General features: G+C 49.8%; 1 protein-coding gene across 2 annotated transcripts in view; it reads left to right on the top strand.

The window, feature by feature from the left end:
- Nucleotides 1-24882, top strand: part of LOC120041768 (gamma-aminobutyric acid receptor subunit beta-3-like) — a 94097-nt gene that overhangs the window by 31757 nt on the left and 37458 nt on the right. For both annotated transcript variants that reach the window (XM_038986631.1, XM_038986632.1), the window contains exons 5-6: nt 11954-12036; nt 20036-20173. In XM_038986631.1, the coding sequence (XP_038842559.1) occupies nt 11954-12036; nt 20036-20173 (221 nt within the window). The remainder of the gene's footprint in view (nt 1-11953; nt 12037-20035; nt 20174-24882) is intronic.

The following is a 24882-nucleotide window of genomic DNA, read 5'->3' as shown; positions in this document are numbered from 1 at the left end:
CACAGTCGGGGAGTCTCTCATACCGAGGCTAAACCACCACAGTCGGGGAGTCTCTCATACCGAGGCTAAACCACCACAGTCGGGGAGTCTCTCATACCGAGGCTAAACCACCACAGTCGGGGAGTCTCTCGGACCGAGGCTAAACCACCACAGTCGGGGAGTCTCTCGGACCGAGGCTAAACCACCACAGTCGGGGAGTCTCTCGGACCGAGGCTAAACCACCACAGTCGGGGAGTCTCTCGGACCGAGGCTAAACCACCACAGTCGGGGAGTCTCTCGGACCGAGGCTAAACCACCACAGTCGGGGAGTCTCTCGGACCGAGGCTAAACCACCACAGTCGGGGAGTCTCTCGGACCGAGGCTAAACCACCACAGTCGGGGAGTCTCTCATACCGAGGCTAAACCACCACAGTCGGGGAGTCTCTCGGACCGAGGCTAAACCACCACAGTCGGGGAGTCTCTCGGACCGAGGCTAAACCACCACAGTCAGGGAGTCTCTCGGACCGAGGCTAAACCACCACAGTCGGGGAGTCTCTCGGACCGAGGCTAAACCACCACAGTCGGGGAGTCTCTCATACCGAGGCTAAACCACCACAGTCGGGGAGTCTCTCATACCGAGGCTAAACCACCACAGTCGGGGAGTCTCTCATACCGAGGCTAAACCACCACAGTCGGGGAGTCTCTCATACCGAGGCTAAACCACCACAGTCGGGGAGTCTCTCATACCGAGGCTAAACCACCACAGTCGGGGAGTCTCTCATACCGAGGCTAAACCACCACAGTCGGGGAGTCTCTCATACCGAGGCTAAACCACCACAGTCGGGGAGTCTCTCATACCGAGGCTAAACCACCACAGTCGGGGAGTCTCTCATACCGAGGCTAAACCACCACAGTCGGGGAGTCTCTCATACCGAGGCTAAACCACCACAGTCGGGGAGTCTCTCATACCGAGGCTAAACCACCACAGTCGGGGAGTCTCTCATACCGAGGCTAAACCACCACAGTCGGGGAGTCTCTCATACCGAGGCTAAACCACCACAGTCGGGGAGTCTCTCATACCGAGGCTAAACCACCACAGTCGGGGAGTCTCTCATACCGAGGCTAAACCACCACAGTCAGGGAGTCTCTCATACCGAGGCTAAACCACCACCGATATGTCATCTCAGAATATCCAGTGTTTTAGCGGTAGCTCATCTGATAAAGCCTTGCATTCAGGATCAGTTTAGATAGGAATATCTGGGTTCCTAGAATCTGCCCCGTTTAGTGAACCTAGAATCTGCCCCGTTTAGTGAACCGAGAATCTGCCCCGTTTAGTGAACCGAGAATCTGCCCCGCTTAGTGAACCTAGAATCTGCCCCGCTTAGTGAACCTAGAATCTGCCCCGTTTAGTGAACCTAGACTCTGCCCCGTTTAGTGAACCTAGAATCTGCCCCGTTTAGTGAACCTAGAATCTGCCCCGTTTAGTGAACCTAGAATCTGCCCCGTTTAGTGAACCGAGAATCTGCCCCGTTTAGTGAACCGAGAATCTGCCCCGTTTAGTGAACCTAGACTCTGCCCCGTTTAGTGAACATAGACTCTAACCCGTTTAGTGAACCTAGAATCTGCCCCGTTTAGTGAACCTAGAATCTGCCCCGTTTAGTGAACCGAGAATCTGCCCCGTTTAGTGAACCGAGAATCTGCCCCGTTTAGTGAACCTAGAATCTGCCCCGTTTAGTGAACCTAGAATCTGCCCCGTTTAGTGAACCTAGAATCTGCCCCGTTTAGTGAACCGAGAATCTGCCCCGTTTAGTGAACCGAGAATCTGCCCCGTTTAGTGAACCTAGACTCTGCCCCGTTTAGTGAACCTAGAATCTGCCCCGCTTAGTGAACCTAGAATCTGCCCCGTTTAGTGAACATAGAATCTGCCCCGCTTAGTGAACCTAGAATCTGCCCCGCTTAGTAAACCTAGAATCTGCCCCGCTTAGTGAACCTAGAATCTGCCCCGTTTAGTGAACTTAGAATCTGCCCCGTTTAGTGAACCTAGAATCTGCCCCGTTTAGTGAACATAGAATCTGCCCCGTTTAGTGAACTTAGAATCTGCCCCGCTTAGTGAACCTAGAATCTGCCCCGCTTAGTGAACCTAGAATCTGCCCCGTTTAGTGAACCTAGAATCTGCCCCGCTTAGTGAACCTAGAATCTGCCCCGCTTAGTGAACCTAGAATCTGCCCCGCTTAGTGAACCTAGACTCTGCCCCGTTTTGTGAACCTAGAATCTGCCCCGTTTAGTGAACCTAGAATCTGCCCCGCTTAGTGAACCTAGAATCTGCCCCGTTTAGTGAACCGAGAATCTGCCCCGTTTAGTGAACCGAGAATCTACCCCGCTTAGTGAACATAGAATCTGCCCCGCTTAGTGAACTTAGAATCTGCCCCGCTTAGTGAACCGAGAATCTGCCCCGCTTAGTGAACCGAGAATCTGCCCCGTTTAGTGAACCTAGAATCTGCCCCGTTTAGTGAACCTAGAATCTGCCCCGCTTAGTGAACCTAGAATCTGCCCCGTTTAGTGAACCTAGACTCTGCCCCGTTTAGTGAACCTAGAATCTGCCCCGCTTAGTAAACCTAGAATCTGCCCCGTTTAGTGAACCTAGAATCTGCCCCGTTTAGTGAACTTAGAATCTGCCCCGTTTAGTGAACTTAGAATCTGCCCCGTTTAGTGAACTTAGAATCTGCCCCGTTTAGTGAACATAGAATCTGCCCCGTTTAGTGAACCGAGAATCTGCCCCGTTTAGTGAACCGAGAATCTGCCCCGTTTAGTGAACCTAGAATCTGCCCCGTTTAGTGAACCTAGAATCTGCCCCGCTTAGTGAACCTAGAATCTGCCCCGTTTAGTGAACCTAGAATCTGCCCCGTTTAGTGAACCTAGACTCTGCCCCGTTTAGTGAACCTAGAATCTGCCCCGTTTAGTGAACCTAGAATCTGCCCCGCTTAGTGAACCGAGACTCTGCCCCGTTTAGTGAACCGAGAATCTGCCCCGCTTAGTGAACCTAGAATCTGCCCCGTTTAGTGAACCTAGAATCTGCCCCGCTTAGTGAACCGAGAATCTGCCCCGCTTAGTGAACCGAGAATCTGCCCCGCTTAGTGAACCTAGAATCTTCCCCGCTTAGTGAACCTTGAATCTGCCCCGCTTAGTGAACCTAGAATCTGCCCCGTTTAGTGAACCTAGAATCTGCCCCGCTTAGTGAACCTAGAATCTGCCCCTTTTAGTGAACCTTGAATCTGCCCCGTTTAGTGAACATAGAATCTGCCCCGTTTAGTGAACCGAGAATCTGCCCCGCTTAGTGAACCTAGACTCTGCCCCGTTTAGTGAACCTAGAATCTGCCCCGCTTAGTGAACCTAGAATCTGCCCCGTTTAGTGAACATAGAATCTGCCCCGTTTAGTGAACAGAGAATCTGCCCCGTTTAGTGAACCGAGAATCTGCCCCGTTTAGTGAACATAGAATCTGCCCCGCTTAGTGAACCTAGACTCTGCCCCGCTTAGTGAACTTAGAATCTGCCCCGCTTAGTAAACCTAGAATCTGCCCCGCTTAGTAAACCTAGAATCTGCCCCGTTTAGTGAACCTAGAATCTGCCCCGCTTAGTGAACCTAGAATCTGCCCCGTTTAGTGAACTTAGAATCTGCCCCGCTTAGTGAACCTAGAATCTGCCCCGCTTAGTAAACCTAGAATCTGCCCCGCTTAGTGAACCTAGAATCTGCCCCGTTTAGTGAACTTAGAATCTGCCCCGTTTAGTGAACTTAGAATCTGCCCCGTTTAGTGAACTTAGAATCTGCCCCGTTTAGTGAACCTAGATTCTGCCCCGTTTAGTGAACATAGAATCTGCCCCGTTTAGTGAACCTAGAATCTGCCCCGTTTAGTGAACCTAGAATCTGCCCCGCTTAGTGAACCTAGAATCTGCCCCGTTTAGTGAACCTAGAATCTGCCCCGCTTAGTGAACCTAGAATCTGCCCCGCTTAGTGAACCTAGAATCTGCCCCGTTTAGTGAACCTAGACTCTGCCCCGTTTTGTGAACCTAGAATCTGCCCCGTTTAGTGAACCTAGAATCTGCCCCGCTTAGTGAACCTAGAATCTGCCCCGTTTAGTGAACCTAGAATCTGCCCCGTTTAGTGAACCTAGAATCTGCCCCGTTTAGTGAACCTAGAATCTGCCCCGCTTAGTGAACCGAGACTCTGCCCCGTTTAGTGAACCTAGAATCTGCCCCGCTTAGTGAACCTAGAATCTGCCCCGTTTAGTGAACCTAGAATCTGCCCCGCTTAGTGAACCGAGAATCTGCCCCGCTTAGTGAACCTAGAATCTGCCCCGTTTAGTGAACCTAGACTCTGCCCCGTTTTGTGAACCTAGACTCTGCCCCGTTTTGTGAACCTAGAATCTGCCCCATTTAGTGAACCTAGAATCTGCCCCGCTTAGTGAACCTAGAATCTGCCCCGTTTAGTGAACCTAGAATCTGCCCCGTTTAGTGAACCTAGAATCTGCCCCGCTTAGTGAACCTAGAATCTGCCCCGCTTAGTGAACCTAGAATCTGCCCCGCTTAGTGAACCTAGAATCTGCCCCGCTTAGTGAACCTAGAATCTGCCCCGCTTAGTGAACCTAGAATCTGCCCCGTTTAGTGAACCTAGAATCTGCCCCGTTTAGTGAACCTAGAATCTGCCCCGTTTAGTGAACCTAGAATCTGCCCCGTTTAGTGAACCTAGAATCTGCCCCGCTTAGTGAACCTAGAATCTGCCCCGTTTAGTGAACCTAGAATCTGCCCCGCTTAGTGAACCTAGAATCTGCCCCGCTTAGTGAACCTAGAATCTGCCCCGCTTAGTGAACCTAGAATCTGCCCCGTTTAGTGAACCTAGACTCTGCCCCGTTTAGTGAACCTAGACTCTGCCCCGTTTAGTGAACCTAGAATCTGCCCCGCTTAGTGAACCTAGAATCTGCCCCGCTTAGTGAACCTAGAATCTGCCCCGTTTAGTGAACCTATACTCTGCCCCGTTTTGTGAACCTAGACTCTGCCCCGTTTAGTGAACTTAGAATCTGCCCCGTTTAGTGAACCGAGAATCTGCCCCGTTTAGTGAACTTAGAATCTGCCCCGTTTAGTGAACTTAGAATCTGCCCCGTTTAGTGAACCGAGGTCAAATTTGGCTCAGACAAGGCTTACTTATGCGTCCAATACAAGGCTACTTATGCGTCCAATACAAGGCTACTTATGCTTCCAACATTCCCTGTAGTAATGAGCGTGTTGGGTCATTTAAACAGTCCACATCGGACCAGACAGGCAGTGTGTTGGGTCATTGAGACCAGTCCACATCGGACCAGACAGGCAGTGTGTTGGTTCATTGAGACCAGTCCACATCGTACCAGACAGGCAGTGTGTTGGGTCATTGAGACCAGTCCACATCGGACCAGACAGGCAGTGTGTTGGGTCATTGAGACCAGTCCACATCGGACCAGACAGGCAGTGTGTTGGGTCATTTAAACAGTCCACATCGGACCAGACAGGCAGTGTGTTGGGTCATTTAAACAGTCCACATCGGACCAGACAGGCAGTGTGTTGGGTCATTTAAACAGTCCACATCGGACCAGACAGGCAGTGTGTTGGTTCATTGAGACCAGTCCACATCGTACCAGACAGGCAGTGTGTTGGGTCATTGAGACCAGTCCACATCGTACCAGACAGGCAGTGTGTTGGGTCATTGAGACCAGTCCACATCGGACCAGACAGGCAGTGTGTTGGGTCATTGAGACCAGTCCACATCGGACCAGACAGGCAGTGTGTTGGGTCATTTAAACAGTCCACATCGGACCAGACAGGCAGTGTGTTGGGTCATTGAGACCAGTCCACATCGGACCAGACAGGCAGTGTGTTGGGTCATTGAGACCAGTCCACATCGGACCAGACAGGCAGTGTGTTGGGTCATTGAGACCAGTCCACATCGGACCAGACAGGCAGTGTGTTGGTTCATTGAGACCAGTCCACATCGGACCAGACAGGCAGTGTGTTGGGTCATTGAGACCAGTCCACATCGGACCAGACAGGCAGTGTGTTGGGTCATTGAGACCAGTCCACATCGGACCAGACAGGCAGTGTGTTGGGTCATTTAAACAGTCCACATCGGACCAGACAGGCAGTGTGTTGGGTCATTGAGACCAGTCCACATCGGACCAGACAGGCAGTGTGTTGGGTCATTGAGACCAGTCCACATCGGACCAGACAGGCAGTGTGTTGGGTCATTGAGACCAGTCCACATCGGACCAGACAGGCAGTGTGTTGGGTCATTGAGACCAGTCCACATCGGACCAGACAGGCAGTGTGTTGGGTCATTGAGACCAGTCCACATCGGACCAGACAGGCAGTGTGTTGGGTCATTTAAACAGTCCACATCGGACCAGACAGGCAGTGTGTTGGGTCATTGAGACCAGTCCACATCGGACCAGACAGGCAGTGTGTTGGGTCATTGAGACCAGTCCACATCGGACCAGACAGGCAGTGTGTTGGGTCATTGAGACCAGTCCACATCGGACCAGACAGGCAGTGTGTTGGTTCATTGAGACCAGTCCACATCGTACCAGACAGGCAGTGTGTTGGGTCATTGAGACCAGTCCACATCGGACCAGACAGGCAGTGTGTTGGGTCATTGAGACCAGTCCACATCGGACCAGACAGGCAGTGTGTTGGGTCATTTAAACAGTCCACATCGGACCAGACAGGCAGTGTGTTGGGTCATTTAAACAGTCCACATCGGACCAGACAGGCAGTGTGTTGGGTCATTGAGACCAGTCCACATCGTACCAGACAGGCAGTGTGCTGGGTCATTGAGACCAGTCCACATCGTACCAGACAGGCAGTGTGTTGGGTCATTTAAACAGTCCACATCGGACCAGACAGGCAGTGTGTTGGGTCATTGAGACCAGTCCACATCGGACCAGACAGGCAGTGTGTTGGGTCATTTAAACAGTCCACATCGGACCAGACAGGCAGTGTGTTGGGTCATTGAGACCAGTCCACATCGGACCAGACAGGCAGTGTGTTGGGTCATTGAGACCAGTCCACATCGGACCAGACAGGCAGTGTGTTGGGTCATTGAGACCAGTCCACGTCGGACCAGACAGGCAGTGTGTTGGGTCATTGAGACTAGTCCACATCGGACCAGACAGGCAGTGTGTTGGGTCATTGAGACCAGTCCACATCGGACCAGACAGGCAGTGTGTTGGGTCATTGAGACCAGTCCACATCGGACCAGACAGGCAGTGTATTGGTTCATTGAGACCAGTCCACATCGGACCAGACAGGCAGTGTGTTGGTTCATTGAGACCAGTCCACATCGGACCAGACAGGCAGTGTGTTGGGTCATTGAGACCAGTCCACATCGGACCAGACAGGCAGTGTGTTGGTTCATTGAGACCAGTCCACATCGGACCAGACAGGCAGTGTGCTGGGTCATTGAGACCAGTCCACATCGGACCAGACAGGCAGTGTGTTGGGTCATTTTAAACAGTCCACATCGGACCAGACAGGCAGTGTGTTGGGTCATTGAAAGCAGTCCACATCGGACCAGACAGGCAGTGTGTTGGGTCATTGAGACCAGGCCAATGGCTCTTTTATTAGCGTGTGTGTTGTCTTAGTGAGTCAGACCAGTGACAGGGCACACCTCCAGAGGAGACTGCTGCAGTGGGTTCATGTTACAACCAGAGGTTTCTACAGGACCTCCAGAGGAGACTGCTGCAGTGGGTTCATGTTACAACCAGAGGTTTCTACAGGACCTCCAGAGGAGACTGCTGCAGTGGGGTCATGTTACAACCAGAGGTTTCTACAGGACCTCCAGAGGAGACTGCTGCAGTGGGGTCATGTTACAACCAGAGGTTTCTACAGGACCTCCAGAGGAGACTGCTGCAGTGGGTTCATGTTACAACCAGAGGTTTCTACAGGACCTCCAGAGGAGACTGCTGCAGTGGGTTCATGTTACAACCAGAGGTTTATACAGGACCTCCAGAGGAGACTGCTGCAGTGGGGTCATGTTACAACCAGAGGTTTCTACAGGACCTCCAGAGGAGACTGCTGCAGTGGGGTCATGTTACAACCAGAGGTTTCTACAGGACCTCCAGAGGAGACTGCTGCAGTGGGGTCATGTTACAACCAGAGGTTTCTACAGGACCTCCAGAGGAGACTGCTGCAGTGGGTTCATGTTACAACCAGAGGTTTCTACAGGACCTCCAGAGGAGACTGCTGCAGTGGGTTCATGTTACAACCAGAGGTTTCTACAGGACCTCCAGAGGAGACTGCTGCAGTGGGTTCATGTTACAACCAGAGGTTTCTACAGGACCTCCAGAGGAGACTGCTGCAGTGGGTTCATGTTACAACCAGAGGTTTCTACAGGACCTCCAGAGGAGACTGCTGCAGTGGGTTCATGTTACAACCAGAGGTTTCTACAGGACCTCCAGAGGAGACTGCTGCAGTGGGTTCATGTTACAACCAGAGGTTTCTACAGGACCTCCAGAGGAGACTGCTGCAGTGGGTTCATGTTACAACCAGAGGTTTCTACAGGACCTCCAGAGGAGACTGCTGCAGTGGGTTCATGTTACAACCAGAGGTTTCTACAGGACCTCCAGAAGAGACTGCTGCAGTGGGTTCATGTTACAACCAGAGGTTTCTACAGGACCTCCAGAGGAGACTGCTGCAGTGGGTTCATGTTACAACCAGAGGTTTCTACAGGACCTCCAGAGGAGACTGCTGCAGTGGGTTCATGTTACAACCAGAGGTTTCTACAGGACCTCCAGAGGAGACTGCTGCAGTGGGTTCATGTTACAACCAGAGGTTTGTACAGGACCTCCAGAGGAGACTGCTGCAGTGGGTTCATGTTACAACCAGAGGTTTCTACAGGACCTCCAGAGGAGACTGCTGCAGTGGGTTCATGTTACAACCAGAGGTTTGTACAGGACCTCCAGAGGAGACTGCTGCAGTGGGTTCATGTTACAACCAGAGGTTTGTACAGGACCTTCAGAGGAGACTGCTGCAGTGGGTTCATGTTACAACCAGAGGTTTCTACAGGACCTCCAGAGGAGACTGCTGCAGTGGGTTCATGTTACAACCAGAGGTTTCTACAGGACCTCCAGAGGAGACTGCTGCAGTGGGTTCATGTTACAACCAGAGGTTTCTACAGGACCTCCAGAGGAGACTGCTGCAGTGGGTTCATGTTACAACCAGAGGTTTCTACAGGACCTCCAGAGGAGACTGCTGCAGTGGGTTCATGTTACAACCAGAGGTTTCTACAGGACCTCCAGAGGAGACTGCTGCAGTGGGTTCATGTTACAACCAGAGGTTTCTACAGGACCTCCAGAGGAGACTGCTGCAGTGGGTTCATGTTACAACCAGAGGTTTCTACAGGACCTCCAGAGGAGACTGCTGCAGTGGGTTCATGTTACAACCAGAGGTTTCTACAGGACCTCCAGAGGAGACTGCTGCAGTGGGTTCATGTTACAACCAGAGGTTTCTACAGGACCTCCAGAGGAGACTGCTGCAGTGGGTTCATGTTACAACCAGAGGTTTCTACAGGACCTCCAGAGGAGACTGCTGCAGTGGGTTCATGTTACAACCAGAGGTTTCTACAGGACCTCCAGAGGAGACTGCTGCAGTGGAATCATGTTACAACCAGAGGTTTCTACAGGACCTCCAGAGGAGACTGCTGCAGTGGGTTCATGTTACAACCAGGGGTTTCTACAGGACCTCCAGAGGAGACTGCTGCAGTGGGTTCATGTTACAACCAGAGGTTTATACAGGACCTCCAGAGGAGACTGCTGCAGTGGGTTCATGTTACAACCAGAGGTTTCTACAGGACCTCCAGAGGAGACTGCTGCAGTGGGTTCATGTTACAACCAGGGGTTTCTACAGGACCTCCAGAGGAGACTGCTGCAGTGGGTTCATGTTACAACCAGAGGTTTCTACAGGACCTCCAGAGGAGACTGCTGCAGTGGGTTCATGTTACAACCAGAGGTTTCTACAGGACCTCCAGAGGAGACTGCTGCAGTGGGTTCATGTTACAACCAGAGGTTTCTACAGGACCTCCAGAGGAGACTGCTGCAGTGGGTTCATGTTACAACCAGAGGTTTCTACAGGACCTCCAGAGGAGACTGCTGCAGTGGGTTCATGTTACAACCAGGGGTTTCTACAGGACCTCCAGAGGAGACTGCTGCAGTGGGTTCATGTTACAACCAGAGGTTTCTACAGGACCTCCAGAGGAGACTGCTGCAGTGGAATCATGTTACAACCAGAGGTTTCTACAGGACCTCCAGAGGAGACTGCTGCAGTGGAATCATGTTACAACCAGAGGTTTCTACAGGACCTCCAGAGGAGACTGCTGCAGTGGGTTCATGTTACAACCAGAGGTTTATACAGGACCTCCAGAGGAGACTGCTGCAGTGGGTTCATGTTACAACCAGAGGTTTCTACAGGACCTCCAGAGGAGACTGCTGCAGTGGGTTCATGTTACAACCAGAGGTTTCTACAGGACCTCCAGAGGAGACTGCTGCAGTGGGTTCATGTTACAACCAGAGGTTTATACAGGACCTCCAGAGGAGACTGCTGCAGTGGGGTCATGTTACAACCAGAGGTTTCTACAGGACCTCCAGAGGAGACTGCTGCAGTGGGTTCATGTTACAACCAGAGGTTTATACAGGACCTCCAGAGGAGACTGCTGCAGTGGGGTCATGTTACAACCAGAGGTTTCTACAGGACCTCCAGAGGAGACTGCTGCAGTGGGGTCATGTTACAACCAGAGGTTTCTACAGGACCTCCAGAGGAGACTGCTGCAGTGGGTTCATGTTACAACCAGAGGTTTCTACAGGACCTCCAGAGGAGACTGCTGCAGTGGGGTCATGTTACAACCAGAGGTTTCTACAGGACCTCCAGAGGAGACTGCTGCAGTGGGTTCATGTTACAACCAGAGGTTTCTACAGGACCTCCAGAGGAGATTGCTGCAGTGGGTTCATGTTACAACCAGAGGTTTCTACAGGACCTCCAGAGGAGACTGCTGCAGTGGGTTCATGTTACAACCAGAGGTTTCTACAGGACCTCCAGAGGAGACTGCTGCAGTGGGTTCATGTTACAACCAGAGGTTTCTACAGGACCTCCAGAGGAGATTGCTGCAGTGGGGTCATGTTACATGTTTCTACAGGACCTGTGTGTTCAGGGCTTCACGTTGTTGGTTCAACACAGACAAATAGAACCCACACAGCTCTTTCTAGCTCTGGAGGTGGCAGCATGCACCTGACATTCTCATTGCTGTGTGTGTGTGTGTGTGTGTGTGTGTGTGTGTGTGTGTGTGTGTGTGTGTGTGTGTGTGTGTGTGTGTGTGTGTGTGTGTGTGTGTGTGTGTGTGTGTGTGTGTGTGTGTGTGTGTGTGTGTGTGTATGTGCTAAGGTGCGGAGAATCCGAGCATGTCAGTCCTGTTCAGGTGGTCAGTCCTGTTCAGGTGGTCAGTCCTGTTCTGGTGGTCAGTCCTGTTCAGGTGGTCAGTCCAGAATTTTTACTCTGTCTATCAGGGCTCCCGGGTGGCGCAGCAGTCTACGATACTGCATCTCAGTGCTTAAGGCGTCACCACAGAAACCCTGGTTTGTATCCAGGCTGTATCACAACCGGCCGTGATTGGGAGTCCCATAGGGCGGCCCACAATTGGCCCAGTGTCGTCAGGGTTTGGCCGGTGTAGGCCGTCATTGTGAATAAGAATTTGTTCTTAATTAACTGACTTGCCTAGTTAAATAAAGATAAAATAAATAAATATCAGTATGTCTGTACCTTTCTGTAGGATGTGTTTGCCTAACTTTTATTCAGTCCCAAATGGCACCCTATTCTCTAGTGTACTAGTTTTCATAGGTTGCCATTTGGAACTCACACCAATGCCTGTTTCTTAATCTGTGTCATAATGTTGGTCTGTTTGATGTAGGATCACAACGACGGCTGCCTGTATGATGGACCTGAGGAGATACCCACTGGACGAACAGAACTGCACCCTGGAGATAGAGAGCTGTGAGTAAACTGGAAACCAGATGTTATTGGTCACATACACATGGTTAGTAGATGTTATTGGTCACATACACATGGTTAGCAGATGTTATTGGTCACATACACATGGTTATCAGATGTTATTGGTCACATACACATGGTTAACAGATGTTAATGGTCACATACACATGGTTAACAGATGTTATTGGTCACATACACATATTTAGTAGATGTTATTGGTCACATGGTTAGCAGATGTTATTGGTCACATACACGTGGTTAGCAGATGTTATTGGTCACATACACACGGTTAGCAGATGTTATTGGTCACATACACGTGGTTAGCAGATGTTATTGGTCACATACACATGGTTAACAGATGTTATTGGTCACATACACATATTTAGTAGATGTTATTGGTCACATACACATGGTTAGCGGATGTTATTGGTCACATACACATGGTTAGCAGATGTTATTGGTCACATACACATATTTAGCAGATGTTATTGCGAGTATAGAGAAATGCTGTTGTGTTCCTTGCTCCAACAGTGCAGTAGTATCTAACAATACACAACGATACACACATCTAAAAGTAAAATAATGGAATTAAGAAATATATAAATATTAGGACGAGCAATGTCGGAGTCCGGAGTATAAATCTATATATATGTGATTGGATGTAATAGACACTATACTATATATTCTATCCTCATACTGTCCATATCTGTAGAATACGTAGGATGGAATAGTATATTTCCAGCTATAGTTAAATAGGATGAACCATGACTAGAATACAGTATATACATATGAAATGAGTAAAACGGTATGTAAACATTATTAAAGTGACCAGTGATTCTATGTACAGTACATAAGGCAGCAGCCTCTAAGTCGCAGGGTTGAGTAACCGGGTGGTAGCCGTCTAGTGACGGTGACTAAGTTCAGGGCAGGGTACCGGGTGGAGGCCGGCTAGTGACGGTGACTAAGTTCAGGGCAGGTTACTGGGTGGAGGCCGGCTAGTGACGGTGACTAAGTTCAGGGCAGGTTACTGGGTGGAGGCCGGCTAGTGACGGTGACTAAGTTCAGGGCAGGTTACTGGGTGGAGGCCGGCTAGTGACGGTGACTAAGTTCAGGGCAGGTTACTGGGTGGAGGCCGGCTAGTGACGGTGACTAAGTTCAGGGCAGGTTACTGGGTGGTAGCCGTCTAGTGACGGTGACTAAGTTCAGGGCAGGTTACTGGGTGGAGGCCGGCTAGTGACGGTGACTAAGTTCAGGGCAGGGTACCGGGTGGAGGCCGGCTAGTGACGGTGACTAAGTTCAGGGCAGGTTACCGGGTGGAGGCCGGCTAGTGACGGTGACTAAGTTCAGGGCAGGTTACTGGGTGGAGGCCGGCTAGTGACGGTGACTAAGTTCAGGGCAGGTTACTGGGTGGAGGCCGGCTAGTGACGGTGACTAAGTTCAGGGCAGGTTACTGGGTGGAGGCCGGCTAGTGACGGTGACTAAGTTCAGGGCAGGTTACTGGGTGGAGGCCGGCTAGTGACGGTGACTAAGTTCAGGGCAGGTTACTGGGTGGTAGCCGTCTAGTGACGGTGACTAAGTTCAGGGCAGGTTACTGGGTGGAGGCCGGCTAGTGACGGTGACTAAGTTCAGGGCAGGTTACTGGGTGGAGGCCGGCTAGTGACGGTGACTAAGTTCAGGGCAGGTTACTGGGTGGTAGCCGTCTAGTGACGGTGACTAAGTTCAGGGCAGGTTACTGGGTGGAGGCCGGCTAGTGACGGTGACTAAGTTCAGGGCAGGGTACCGGGTGGTAGCCGTCTAGTGACGGTGACTAAGTTCAGGGCAGGTTACTGGGTGGAGGCCGGCTAGTGACGGTGACTAAGTTCAGGGCAGGTTACTGGGTGGAGGCCGGCTAGTGACGGTGACTAAGTTCAGGGCAGGTTACTGGGTGGAGGCCGGCTAGTGACGGTGACTAAGTTCAGGGCAGGTTACTGGGTGGAGGCCGGCTAGTGACGGTGACTAAGTTCAGGGCAGGTTACTGGGTGGAGGCCGGCTAGTGACGGTGACTAAGTTCAGGGCAGGTTACTGGGTGGTAGCCGTCTAGTGACGGTGACTAAGTTCAGGGCAGGTTACTGTGTGGTAGCCGTCTAGTGACGGTGACTAAGTTCAGGGCAGGTTACTGGGTGGTAGCCGTCTAGTGACGGTGACTAAGTTCAGGGCAGGTTACTGGGTGGAGGCCGGCTAGTGACGGTGGGGATGGCTGCCGTTTAACGGGCTCATAACCAACTGTGCTATTTTGTTTTTCACATTGTTAGTAACATATTTTATACATAATGTTACTGCTACCGTCTCTTATGACCTAAAATAGCTTCTGGAAATCAGAACAGCGATTACTCACCTCAAACTGGATTTTTTCTTTAATGAGTCCGACGCAAAGGATATACTGCTTTGTCAAGACAAGGCCCAAATCCCTGTCATCAGCGTGAAAAAAAGACGGAGGAAAAGGGGGAGGAGGGCGGGGTGCCTTGTAAGGATTCGCCGACGAGCAGGTAAACCACCACTCCCTCCGTATTATTGGCCAACGTGCAATCATTGGAAAACAAACTGGACGATCTACGATTAAGACTATCCTACCAATGGGACATTAAAAACTGTAATATCTTATGTTTCACTGAGATGTGACTGAACGACGACACGGATAATATAGAACTGGCTGGCTTATCGGTGCATCGGCAGGACAGAGCAGCTACGTCTGGTAAGAAGATGTGTCTATTTGTTAATAACAGCTGGTGCGCGATGTCTAATATTAAAGAAGTCTCGAGGTATTGCTCGCCTGAGCTAGAGTACCTTATGATAATCTGTTGACCACATTATCTACCAAGAGAGTTCTCATCTATATTATTCATATCCATCTATTTACCACCACAAACCGATACTGGCACTAAGACCGCACTCAACGAGCTCTATAAGGCAATAAGCAAACAATAAAATGCTCATCCAGAGGCAACACTCCTAGTGGCCGGGGACTTTAATGCAGGGAAACTTAAATCCGTTGTACCTCATTTCTATCAGCATGTTAAATGTGCAACCAGAGGGGAAAAAAACTCTAGACCACCTTTACTCCACACACAGAGACTCATACAAAGTTCTCCCTCGCCCTCCATTTGGCAAATCTGACCATAATTCTAGCCTCCTGATTCCTGCTTACAAGCAAAAACTAAAGCAGGAACTACCAGTGACTCGCTCAATACGGAAGTGGTCAAATGACGCAGATGCTACGCTACAGGACTCTTTTGCTAGCACAGACTAGAATATGTTCCCGGATCCATCCAGTGGCATGCCAGTCACCGGCTTCATCAATAAGTGCATCGACGACGTCGTCCCCACAGTGACCGTACGTACATTTCCCAACCAGAAGCCATGGATTACAGGCAACATCCGCACCAAGCTAAAGGCTAAAGCGGCAGGTAGCCTAGTGGTTAGAGCGTTGGGCCAGTAAATCATCAAACAGGCAAAACGCCAATACAGGATTATTAGGGGCTATAAAGGGAAACCCAGCCGCGAGCTGCCCAGTGATGCGAGCCTACCAGACTAAATGTCTTTTATGCTCGCTTCAAGGCAAGCAACGCTGAAGCATGTATGAGAGCACCAGCTGTTCCGGATGACTGTGTGATCACACTCTCCGTAGCTGATGTGAGCAAGACCTTTAAACAGGTCAACATTCACAAAGCTGCGGGGCCAGACGGATTACCAGGAAATGTACTCAAAGCGTGCATGGACCAACTGGCAAGTGTCTTCACTGACATTTTCAAACTCTCCCTGTCTGAGTCTGTAATACCAACATATTTCAAACATACCACCATAGTCCCTGTGCCCAAGAAAGCGAAGGTAACCTCCCGAAATGATTACCGCCCCGTAGCACTCACATCAGTAGCCATGAGGTGCTTTGAAAGGCTGGTCATTGCTCACATCAACACCATCTTGCCGGAAACCCTAGACCCACTCCAATTTGCATACCGCCCCAACAGATCCACAGATGACACAATCTCAATTGCACTCCACACTGCCCTTTCCCACCTGGACAAAAGGAACACTTATGTGAGAATGCTGTTCATTGACTACAGCTCAGCGTTCATCACCATAGTGCCCACAGAACGTATCACTAAGCTTAGGACCCTGTTACTAAACACCTCCCTCTGCAACTGGATCCTGGACTTCCTGATCGGCTGCCCCCAGGTGGTAAGGGTAGGCAACAACACATCTGCCACGCTGATCCTCAACACAGGGGCCCCTCAAGGGTGCGCGCTCAGTCCCCTCCTGTACTCCCTGTTCACCCACGACTGCATGGCCAAGCATGACTCCAACACCATCATTAAGTTTGCTGATGACACAACAGTGTCAACAGGCCTGATCACCGACAACGATGAGACAGCCTTTAGGGAGGCGGTCAGAGACCTGGCAGTGTGGTGTCAGGACAACAACCTCTCCCTCAATGTGATCAAGACAAAGGAGCTGATCGTGGACTACAGGAAAAGGAGAGCCGAACAGGCCCCCATTAACATCGACGGGGCTGAAGTGGAGCGGGTCGAGAGTTTCAAGTTCCTTGGTGTCCACATCACCAACGAAGTGTCATGGTCCAAACACACCAAGACAGTCGTGAAGAGGGCACGACAACACAACACCTTTCCCCCCTCAGGAGACTGGAAAGATTTGGCATGGGTCCTCAGATCCTCAAAAAGTTATACAGCTTCACCATCGAGAGCATCCTGACCGGTTGCATCACCGCCTGGTATGGTCACTGCTCTGCATCTGACTGCATGGCTCTACAGAGGGTAATGCGTACGGCCCAGTACATCACTGGGTCCAACTTCCTGCCATCCAGGACCTCCTATACCAGGCGGTGTCTGAGGAATGCCCTAAAAACTGTCAAAGACTCCAGCTACCCTAGTCATAAACTGTTCTCTCTGCTACCGCACGGCAAGCGGTACCGGAGCACCAAGTCTAGGACCAAAAGGCTCCTAAACAGCTTCTATCCCCAAGCCATAAGACTGCTGAACAATTAATCAAATGGCCACCCGGACTGTTTACATATTATATATATATGATCCATGATGTCTCCTAACTCCACTCTGATCCATGATGTCTCCTAACTCCACTCTGATCCATGATGTCTCCTAGCTCCTCTCTGTTCTCTGATCCATGATGTCTCCTAGCTCCACTCTGATCCATGATGTCTCCTAACTCCACTCTGATCCATGATGTCTCCTAACTCCACTCTGATCCATGATGTCTCCTAACTCCACTCTGTACTCTGATCCATGATGTCTCCTAACTCCACTCTGTACTCTGATCCATGATGTCTCCTAACTCCACTCTGATCCATGATGTCTCCTAGCTCCACTCTGATCCATGATGTCTCCTAGCTCCACTCTGATCCATGATGTCTCCTAACTCCACTCTGTACTCTGATCCATGATGTCTCCTAACTCCACTCTGATCCATGATGTCTCCTAACTCCACTCTGATCCATGATGTCTCCTAACTCCACTCTGATCCATGATGTCTCCTAACTCCACTCTGATCCATGATGTCTCCTAACTCCACTCTGATCCATGATGTCTCCTAACTCCACTCTGATCCATGATGTCTCCTAACTCCACTCTGATCCATGATGTCTCCTAGCTCCACTCTGATCCATGATGTCTCCTAGCTCCACTCTGATCCATGATGTCTCCTAACTCCACTCTGTACTCTGATCCATGATGTCTCCTAACTCCACTCTGATCCATGATGTCTCCTAGCTCCACTCTGATCCATGATGTCTCCTAACTCCACTCTGATCCATGATGTCTCCTAGCTCCACTCTGATCCATGATGTCTCCTAACTCCACTCTGATCCATGATGTCTCCTAGCTCCACTCTGATCCATGATGTCTCCTAACTCCACTCTGATCCATGATGTCTCCTAGCTCCACTCTGATCCATGATGTCTCCTAACTCCACTCTGTACTCTGATCCATGATGTCTCCGAACTCCACTCTGATCCATGATGTCTCCTAACTCCACTCTGTACTCTGATCCATGATGTCTCCTAACTCCACTCTGATCCATGATGTCTCCTAGCTCCACTCTGATCCATGATGTCTCCTAGCTCCACTCTGATCCATGATGTCTCCTAGCTCCACTCTGATCCATGATGTCTCCTAACTCCACTCTGTACTCTGATCCATGATGTCTCCTAACTCCACTCTGATCCATGATGTCTCCTAACTCCACTCTGATCCATGATGTCTCCTAACTCCACTCTGTACTCTGATCCATGATGTCTCCTAACTCCACTCTGATCCATGATGTCTCCTAACTCCACTCTGATCCATGATGTCTCCTAACTCCACTCTGATCCATGATGTCTCCTAACTCCACTCTGATCCATGATGTCTCCTAACTCCACTCTGATCCATGATGTCTCCTAACTCCACTCTGATCCATGATGTCTCCTAACTCCACTCTGATCCATGATGTCTCCTAGCTCCACTCTGATCCATGATGTCTCCTAGCTCCACTCTGATCCATGATGTCTCCTAACTCCACTCTGATCCATGATGTCTCCTAACTCCACTCTGATCCATGATGTCTCCTAACTCCACTCTGATCCATGATGTCTCCTAACTCCACTCTGATCCATGATGTCTCCTAGCTCCACTCTGATCCATGATGTCTCCTAACTCCACTCTGATCCATGATGTCTCCTAACTCCACTCTGATCCATGATGTCTCCTAACTCCACTCTGATCCATGATGTCTCCTAACTCCACTCTGTACTCTGATCCATGATGTCTCCTAACTCCACTCTGATCCATGATGTCTCCTAACTCCACTCTGATCCATGATGTCTCCTAACTCCACTCTGTACTCTGATCCATGATGTCTCCTAACTCATCAGTACATGTCTCCCCATAAAACCGCTGAAGGTCACTTATGAACAGCCATAAACAGCGTATCTGTTGGTCTGCCTACCAATGAGACTGGAAACACTGTCAGGCTATGTCCAAAATGGCACCCTATTCCCTATATAGTGCACTACTTTAGACCAGAGCCCTATTCCCTATATAGTGCACTACTTTAGACCAGAGCCCTATTCCCTATATAGTGCACTACTTTAGACCAGAGCCCTATTCCCTATTATAGTGCACTACTATAGACCAGAGCCCTATTCCCTATATAGTGCACTACTATAGACCAGAGCCCTATTCCCTATATAGTGCACTACTATAGACCAGAGCCCTATTCCCTACATAGTGCACTACTATAGAGCCCTATTCCCTATATAGTGCACTACTATAGACCAGAGCCCTATGGAACCCTATTCCCTATATAGTGCACTACTATAGTCCAGAGCCCTATTCCCTATATAGTGCACTACTTTAGACCAGAGCCCTATTCCCTACATAGTGCACTACTATAGACCAGAGCCCTATGGAACCCTATTCCCTATATAGTGCACTACTTTAGACCAGAGCCCTATTCCCTATGTAGTGCACTACTTTAGACCAGAGCCCTATTCCCTATGTAGTGCACTACTTTAGACCTGGAATAGGGCGCCATTGGGGACAGAAACACGTTGTCAGTTAGACATCCGGCTAATGGTAGATTTACATCAGCCTCATGTAACTATCTATTACCCACGAGCCTCTGCTCTCTCGCTGTGATTCACAGGACTTCATCATACTCTGTCATCACGAGCCACAAATGTCACTTAGCCTGAATGCTAATGAAGATTAGTCATCTTAAATGTGCCTACTAAATGATTGACAAGGCTAGTGTAAGTTAGTGCTTTAGTATGTTGGCTTGGGTTACGTAACCTTTATTTGACTTTATTTAGTAGTTCACTGCATTCAATAGCGGGGATAAAACTACAATACATTATTTCTCGTCAGACTCACATAGTTAACTAGATTCAACCATGATTTCTATTCTGTTGAATAATGAACTAAGTACTGCGCATGCCTGTGTTTCTGTGTTACAGATGGCTACACCACAGATGACATCGAGTTCTACTGGAAAGGGGGGGAGAATGCTGTGACAGGAGTGACCCGTATCCAGCTGCCTCAGTTCTCCATCGTGGACTACAAACTGGTTTCCAGAAATGTGGTCTTTTCCACAGGTACAGTAACAGCCATGGCGTGCCATGATTAGGGTGGCTTTTCCAGAAATGTAGGTTTGACGATTCAGGAGGGAATCTAGAATCCTCCAACTAGGATTTCTGGGAAACCTGGGAGCTTTGTGGAAGTTACTGCAACACTTATCATGATCATATTATGCAGTCCCCGTGTTTGGTATCATTATCAAAAGAATTGGCGCACTCTTTTGTGATTCGTTTTTTGTTTGTTAGATAAACCAGACCAACAGCCTCTGATGAAGTTTCCATTGTTTGTTAGACAAACCAGACCAACAGCCTCTGATGAAGTTTCCATTGTTTGTTAGACAAACCAGACCAACAGCCTCTGATGAAGTTTCCATTGTTTGTTAGAGAAACCAGACCAACAGCCTCTGATAAAGTTTCCATTGTTTGTTAGAGAAACCAGACCAACAGCCTCTGATAAAGTTTCCATTGTTTGTTAGAGAAACCAGACCAACAGCCTCTGATAAAGTTTTCATTGTTTGTTAGAGAAACCAAACCAACAGCCTCTGATAAAGTTTCCATTGTTTGTTAGAGAAACCAAACCAACAGCCTCTGATAAAGTTTCCATTGTTTGTTAGAGAAACCAGACCAACAGCCTCTGATAAAGTTTCCATTGTTTGTTAGACAAACCAGACCAACAGCCTCTGATAAAGTTCCATTGTTTGTTAGAGAAACCAGACCAACGGCCTCTGATCCTTATAACAGGCTATGTATCATACCGGCTGGGCCCTCTCACCAAAACACAAGGAATGCTTCTTGGAGCCCTGCACGGGCATGAATTTTAAGCCTGAGTTCTACGCATGCCAGCGACGTTCAGGCTATAACCTACCCAGGTCCGATTTCTTCTGCCAGATTGAAGGTCCGGCCCGGCTCTTTCCAAAGCCTGAAATCAGCAATAACTTGCAAGGGGGCTAGAAGGAGTGAGGGGTTGTGCAAGGGGGCTAGAAGGAGTGAGGGTTGTGCAAGGGGGCTAGAAGGAGTGAGGGTTGTGCAAGGGGGCTAGAAGGAGTGAGGGTTGTGCAAGGGGGCTAGAAGGAGTGAGGGGTTGTGCAAGGGGGCTAGAAGGAGTGAGGGTTGTGCAAGGGGGCTAGAAGGAGTGAGGGGTTGTGCAAGGGGGCTAGAAGGAGTGAGGGTTGTGCAAGGGGGCTAGAAGGAGTGAGGGGTTGTGCAAGGGGGCTAGAAGGAGTGAGGGTTGTGCAAGGGGGCTAGAAGGAGTGAGGGTTGTGCAAGGGGGCTAGAAGGAGTGAGGGTTGTGCAAGGGGGCTAGAAGGAGTGAGGGGTTGTGCAAGGGGGCTAGAAGGAGTGAGGGTTGTGCAAGGGGGCTAGAAGGAGTGAGGGGTTGTGCAAGGGGGCTAGAAGGAGTGAGGGTTGTGCAAGGGGGCTAGAAGGAGTGAGGGGTTGTGCAAGGGGGCTAGAAGGAGTGAGGGGTTGTGCAAGGGGGCTAGAAGGAGTCAGGATTGTGCAAGGGGGCTAGAAGGAGTCAGGATTGTGCAAGGGGGCTAGAAGGAGTGAGGATTGTGCAAGGGGGCTAGAAGGAGTGAGGGTTGTGCAAGGGGGCTAGAAGGAGTGAGGATTGTGCAAGGGGGCTAGAAGGAGTGAGGGGTTGGGCAAGGGGGCTAGAAGGAGTGAGGGGTTGTGCAAGGGGGCTAGAAGGAGTGAGGGGGTTGTGCAAGGGGGCTAGAAGGAGTGAGGGGGTTGTGCAAGGGGGCTAGAAGGAGTGAGGGGTTGTCCAAGGGGGCTAGAAGGAGTGAGGGGTTGTCCAAGGGGGCTAGAAGGAGTGAGGGGTTGTGCAAGGGGGCTAGAAGGAGTGAGGGTTGTGCAAGGGGGCTAGAAGGAGTGAGGGTTGTGCAAGGGGGCTAGAAGGAGTGAGGGTTGTGCAAGGGGGCTAGAAGGAGTGAGGGTTGTGCAAGGGGGCTAGAAGGAGTGAGGGGTTGTGCAAGGGGGCTAGAAGGAGTGAGTGGTTGTGCAAGGGGGCTAGAAGGAGTGAGGGGTTGTGCAAGGGGGCTAGAAGGAGTGAGGATTGTGCAAGGGGGCTAGAAGGAGTGAGGGGTTGGGCAAGGGGGCTAGAAGGAGTGAGGGGTTGTGCAAGGGGGCTAGAAGGAGTGAGGGGTTGTGCAAGGGGGCTAGAAGGAGTGAGGGGTTGTGCAAGGGGGCTAGAAGGAGTGAGGGTTGTGCAAGGAGGCTAGAAGGAGTGAGGGGTTGTGCAAGGGGGCTAGAAGGAGTGAGGGGTTGTGCAAGGGGGCTAGAAGGAGTGAGGGTTGTGCAAGGGGGCTAGAAGGTGTGAGGGGTTGTGCAAGGGGGCTAGAAGGAGTGAGGGTTGTTTGCTCATTGCAACCAAGGAGGAATGAGCTAACTGGAATCTATTCATTTCTAACAATGAAATTCTAACAACGTTGCAATCTCTATAAATGTCTACGTGACAACGGGACAGAGAATAAGGAAGTGGATAGAATCTTGTTTCTGATGATTATCAGTAAAACGATCACATTGATAAAATGTTGATTTACTATGTATAGCTTTTTAAGACTATAAATGACCAACCACTCAGCCTTAGAGTACAAGGTTTATTCCCCTGCTTCTGAGAGGAACTGGCTACTGTACCGGGAGACTTCCAGCAATTGCGCTAAGCTAACAGTATGCTAACTTCAATCATCTCCAAACTGCCCGTAGAGACATAAAAATGGAATCCATGAGTTCGTCTGACTCTTGTTAAGTAGAAAAACAACCTAAATCTCGCAGTAATTCCTTTAAATGAACATGTGTGAACATGCTGGTGTCTAGTGGAGACCATGATGAGGCTTTAACACGTCTAGTGGAGACCATGAGGCTTTAACACGTCTAGTGGAGACCATGACGAAGCTTTAACACGTCTAGTGGAGACCATGATGAGGCTTTAACACGTCTAGTGGAGACCATGACGAAGCTTTAACACGTCTAGTGGAGACCATGATGAGGCTTTAACACGTCTAGTGGAGACCATGATGAGGCTTTAACACGTCTAGTGGAGACCATGACGAAGCTTTAACACGTCTAGTGGAGACCATGAGGCTTTAACACGTCTAGTGGAGACCATGAGGCTTTAACACGTCTAGTGGAGACCATGATGAGGCTTTAACACGTCTAGTGGAGACCATGATGAGGCTTTAACACGTCTAGTGGAGACCATGAGGCTTTAACACGTCTAGTGGAGACCATGAGGAAGCTTTAACACGTCTAGTGGAGACCATGATGAGGCTTTAACACGTCTAGTGGAGACCATGATGAGGCTTTAACACGTCTAGTGGAGACCATGATGAGGCTTTAACACGTCTAGTGGAGACCATGAGGCTTTAACACGTCTAGTGGAGACCATGATGAGGCTTTAACACGTCTAGTGGAGACCATGATGAGGCTTTAACACGTCTAGTGGAGACCATGACGAAGCTTTAACACGTCTAGTGGAGACCATGATGAGGCTTTAACACGTCTAGTGGAGACCATGAGGCTTTAACACGTCTAGTGGAGACCATGACGAAGCTTTAACACGTCTAGTGGAGACCATGATGAAGCTTTAACACGTCTAGTGGAGACCATGAGGCTTTAACACGTCTAGTGGAGACCATGATGAGGCTTTAACACGTCTAGTGGAGACCATGATGAGGCTTTAACACGTCTAGTGGAGACCATGATGAGGCTTTAACACGTCTAGTGGAGACCATGATGAGGCTTTAACACGTCTAGTGGAGACCATGATGAGGCTTTAACACGTCTAGTGGAGACCATGATGAAGCTTTAACACGTCTAGTGGAGACCATGATGAGGCTTTAACACGTCTAGTGGAGACCATGATGAAGCTTTAACACGTCTAGTGGAGACCATGATGAGGCTTTAACACGTCTAGTGGAGACCATGAGGCTTTAACACGTCTAGTGGAGACCATGAGGCTTTAACACGTCTAGTGGAGACCATGATGAGGCTTTAACACGTCTAGTGGAGACCATGAGGCTTTAACACGTCTAGTGGAGACCATGATGAGGCTTTAACACGTCTAGTGGAGACCATGATGAGGCTTTAACACGTCTAGTGGAGACCATGATGAGGCTTTAACACGTCTAGTGGAGACCATGACGAAGCTTTAACACGTCTAGTGGAGACCATGACGAAGCTTTAACACGGCTAGTGGAGACCATGATGAGGCTTTAACACGTCTAGTGGAGACCATGATGAGGCTTTAACACGTCTAGTGGAGACCATGATGAAGCTTTAACACGTCTAGTGGAGACCATGACGAAGCTTTAACACGTCTAGTGGAGACCATGATGAAGCTTTAACACGTCTAGTGGAGACCATGATGAGGCTTTAACACGTCTAGTGGAGACCATGATGAGGCTTTAACACGTCTAGTGGAGACCATGACGAAGCTTTAACACGTCTAGTGGAGACCATGATGAGGCTTTAACACGTCTAGTGGAGACCATGATGAGGCTTTAACACGTCTAGTGGAGACCATGATGAGGCTTTAACACGTCTAGTGGAGACCATGATGAGGCTTTAACACGTCTAGTGGAGACCATGATGAGGCTTTAACACGTCTAGTGGAGACCATGATGAGGCTTTAACACGTCTAGTGGAGACCATGATGAGGCTTTAACACGTCTAGTGGAGACCATGATGAGGCTTTAACACGTCTAGTGGAGACCATGAGGCTTTAA

Source organism: Salvelinus namaycush, unplaced genomic scaffold (assembly GCF_016432855.1).
Source record: "Salvelinus namaycush isolate Seneca unplaced genomic scaffold, SaNama_1.0 Scaffold532, whole genome shotgun sequence".
Classification (NCBI taxonomy): Eukaryota; Metazoa; Chordata; class Actinopteri; order Salmoniformes; family Salmonidae; genus Salvelinus; species Salvelinus namaycush.
Note: the sequence above shows the minus strand (reverse complement) of the source record. Positions and strands in the feature narration are given on the sequence as shown.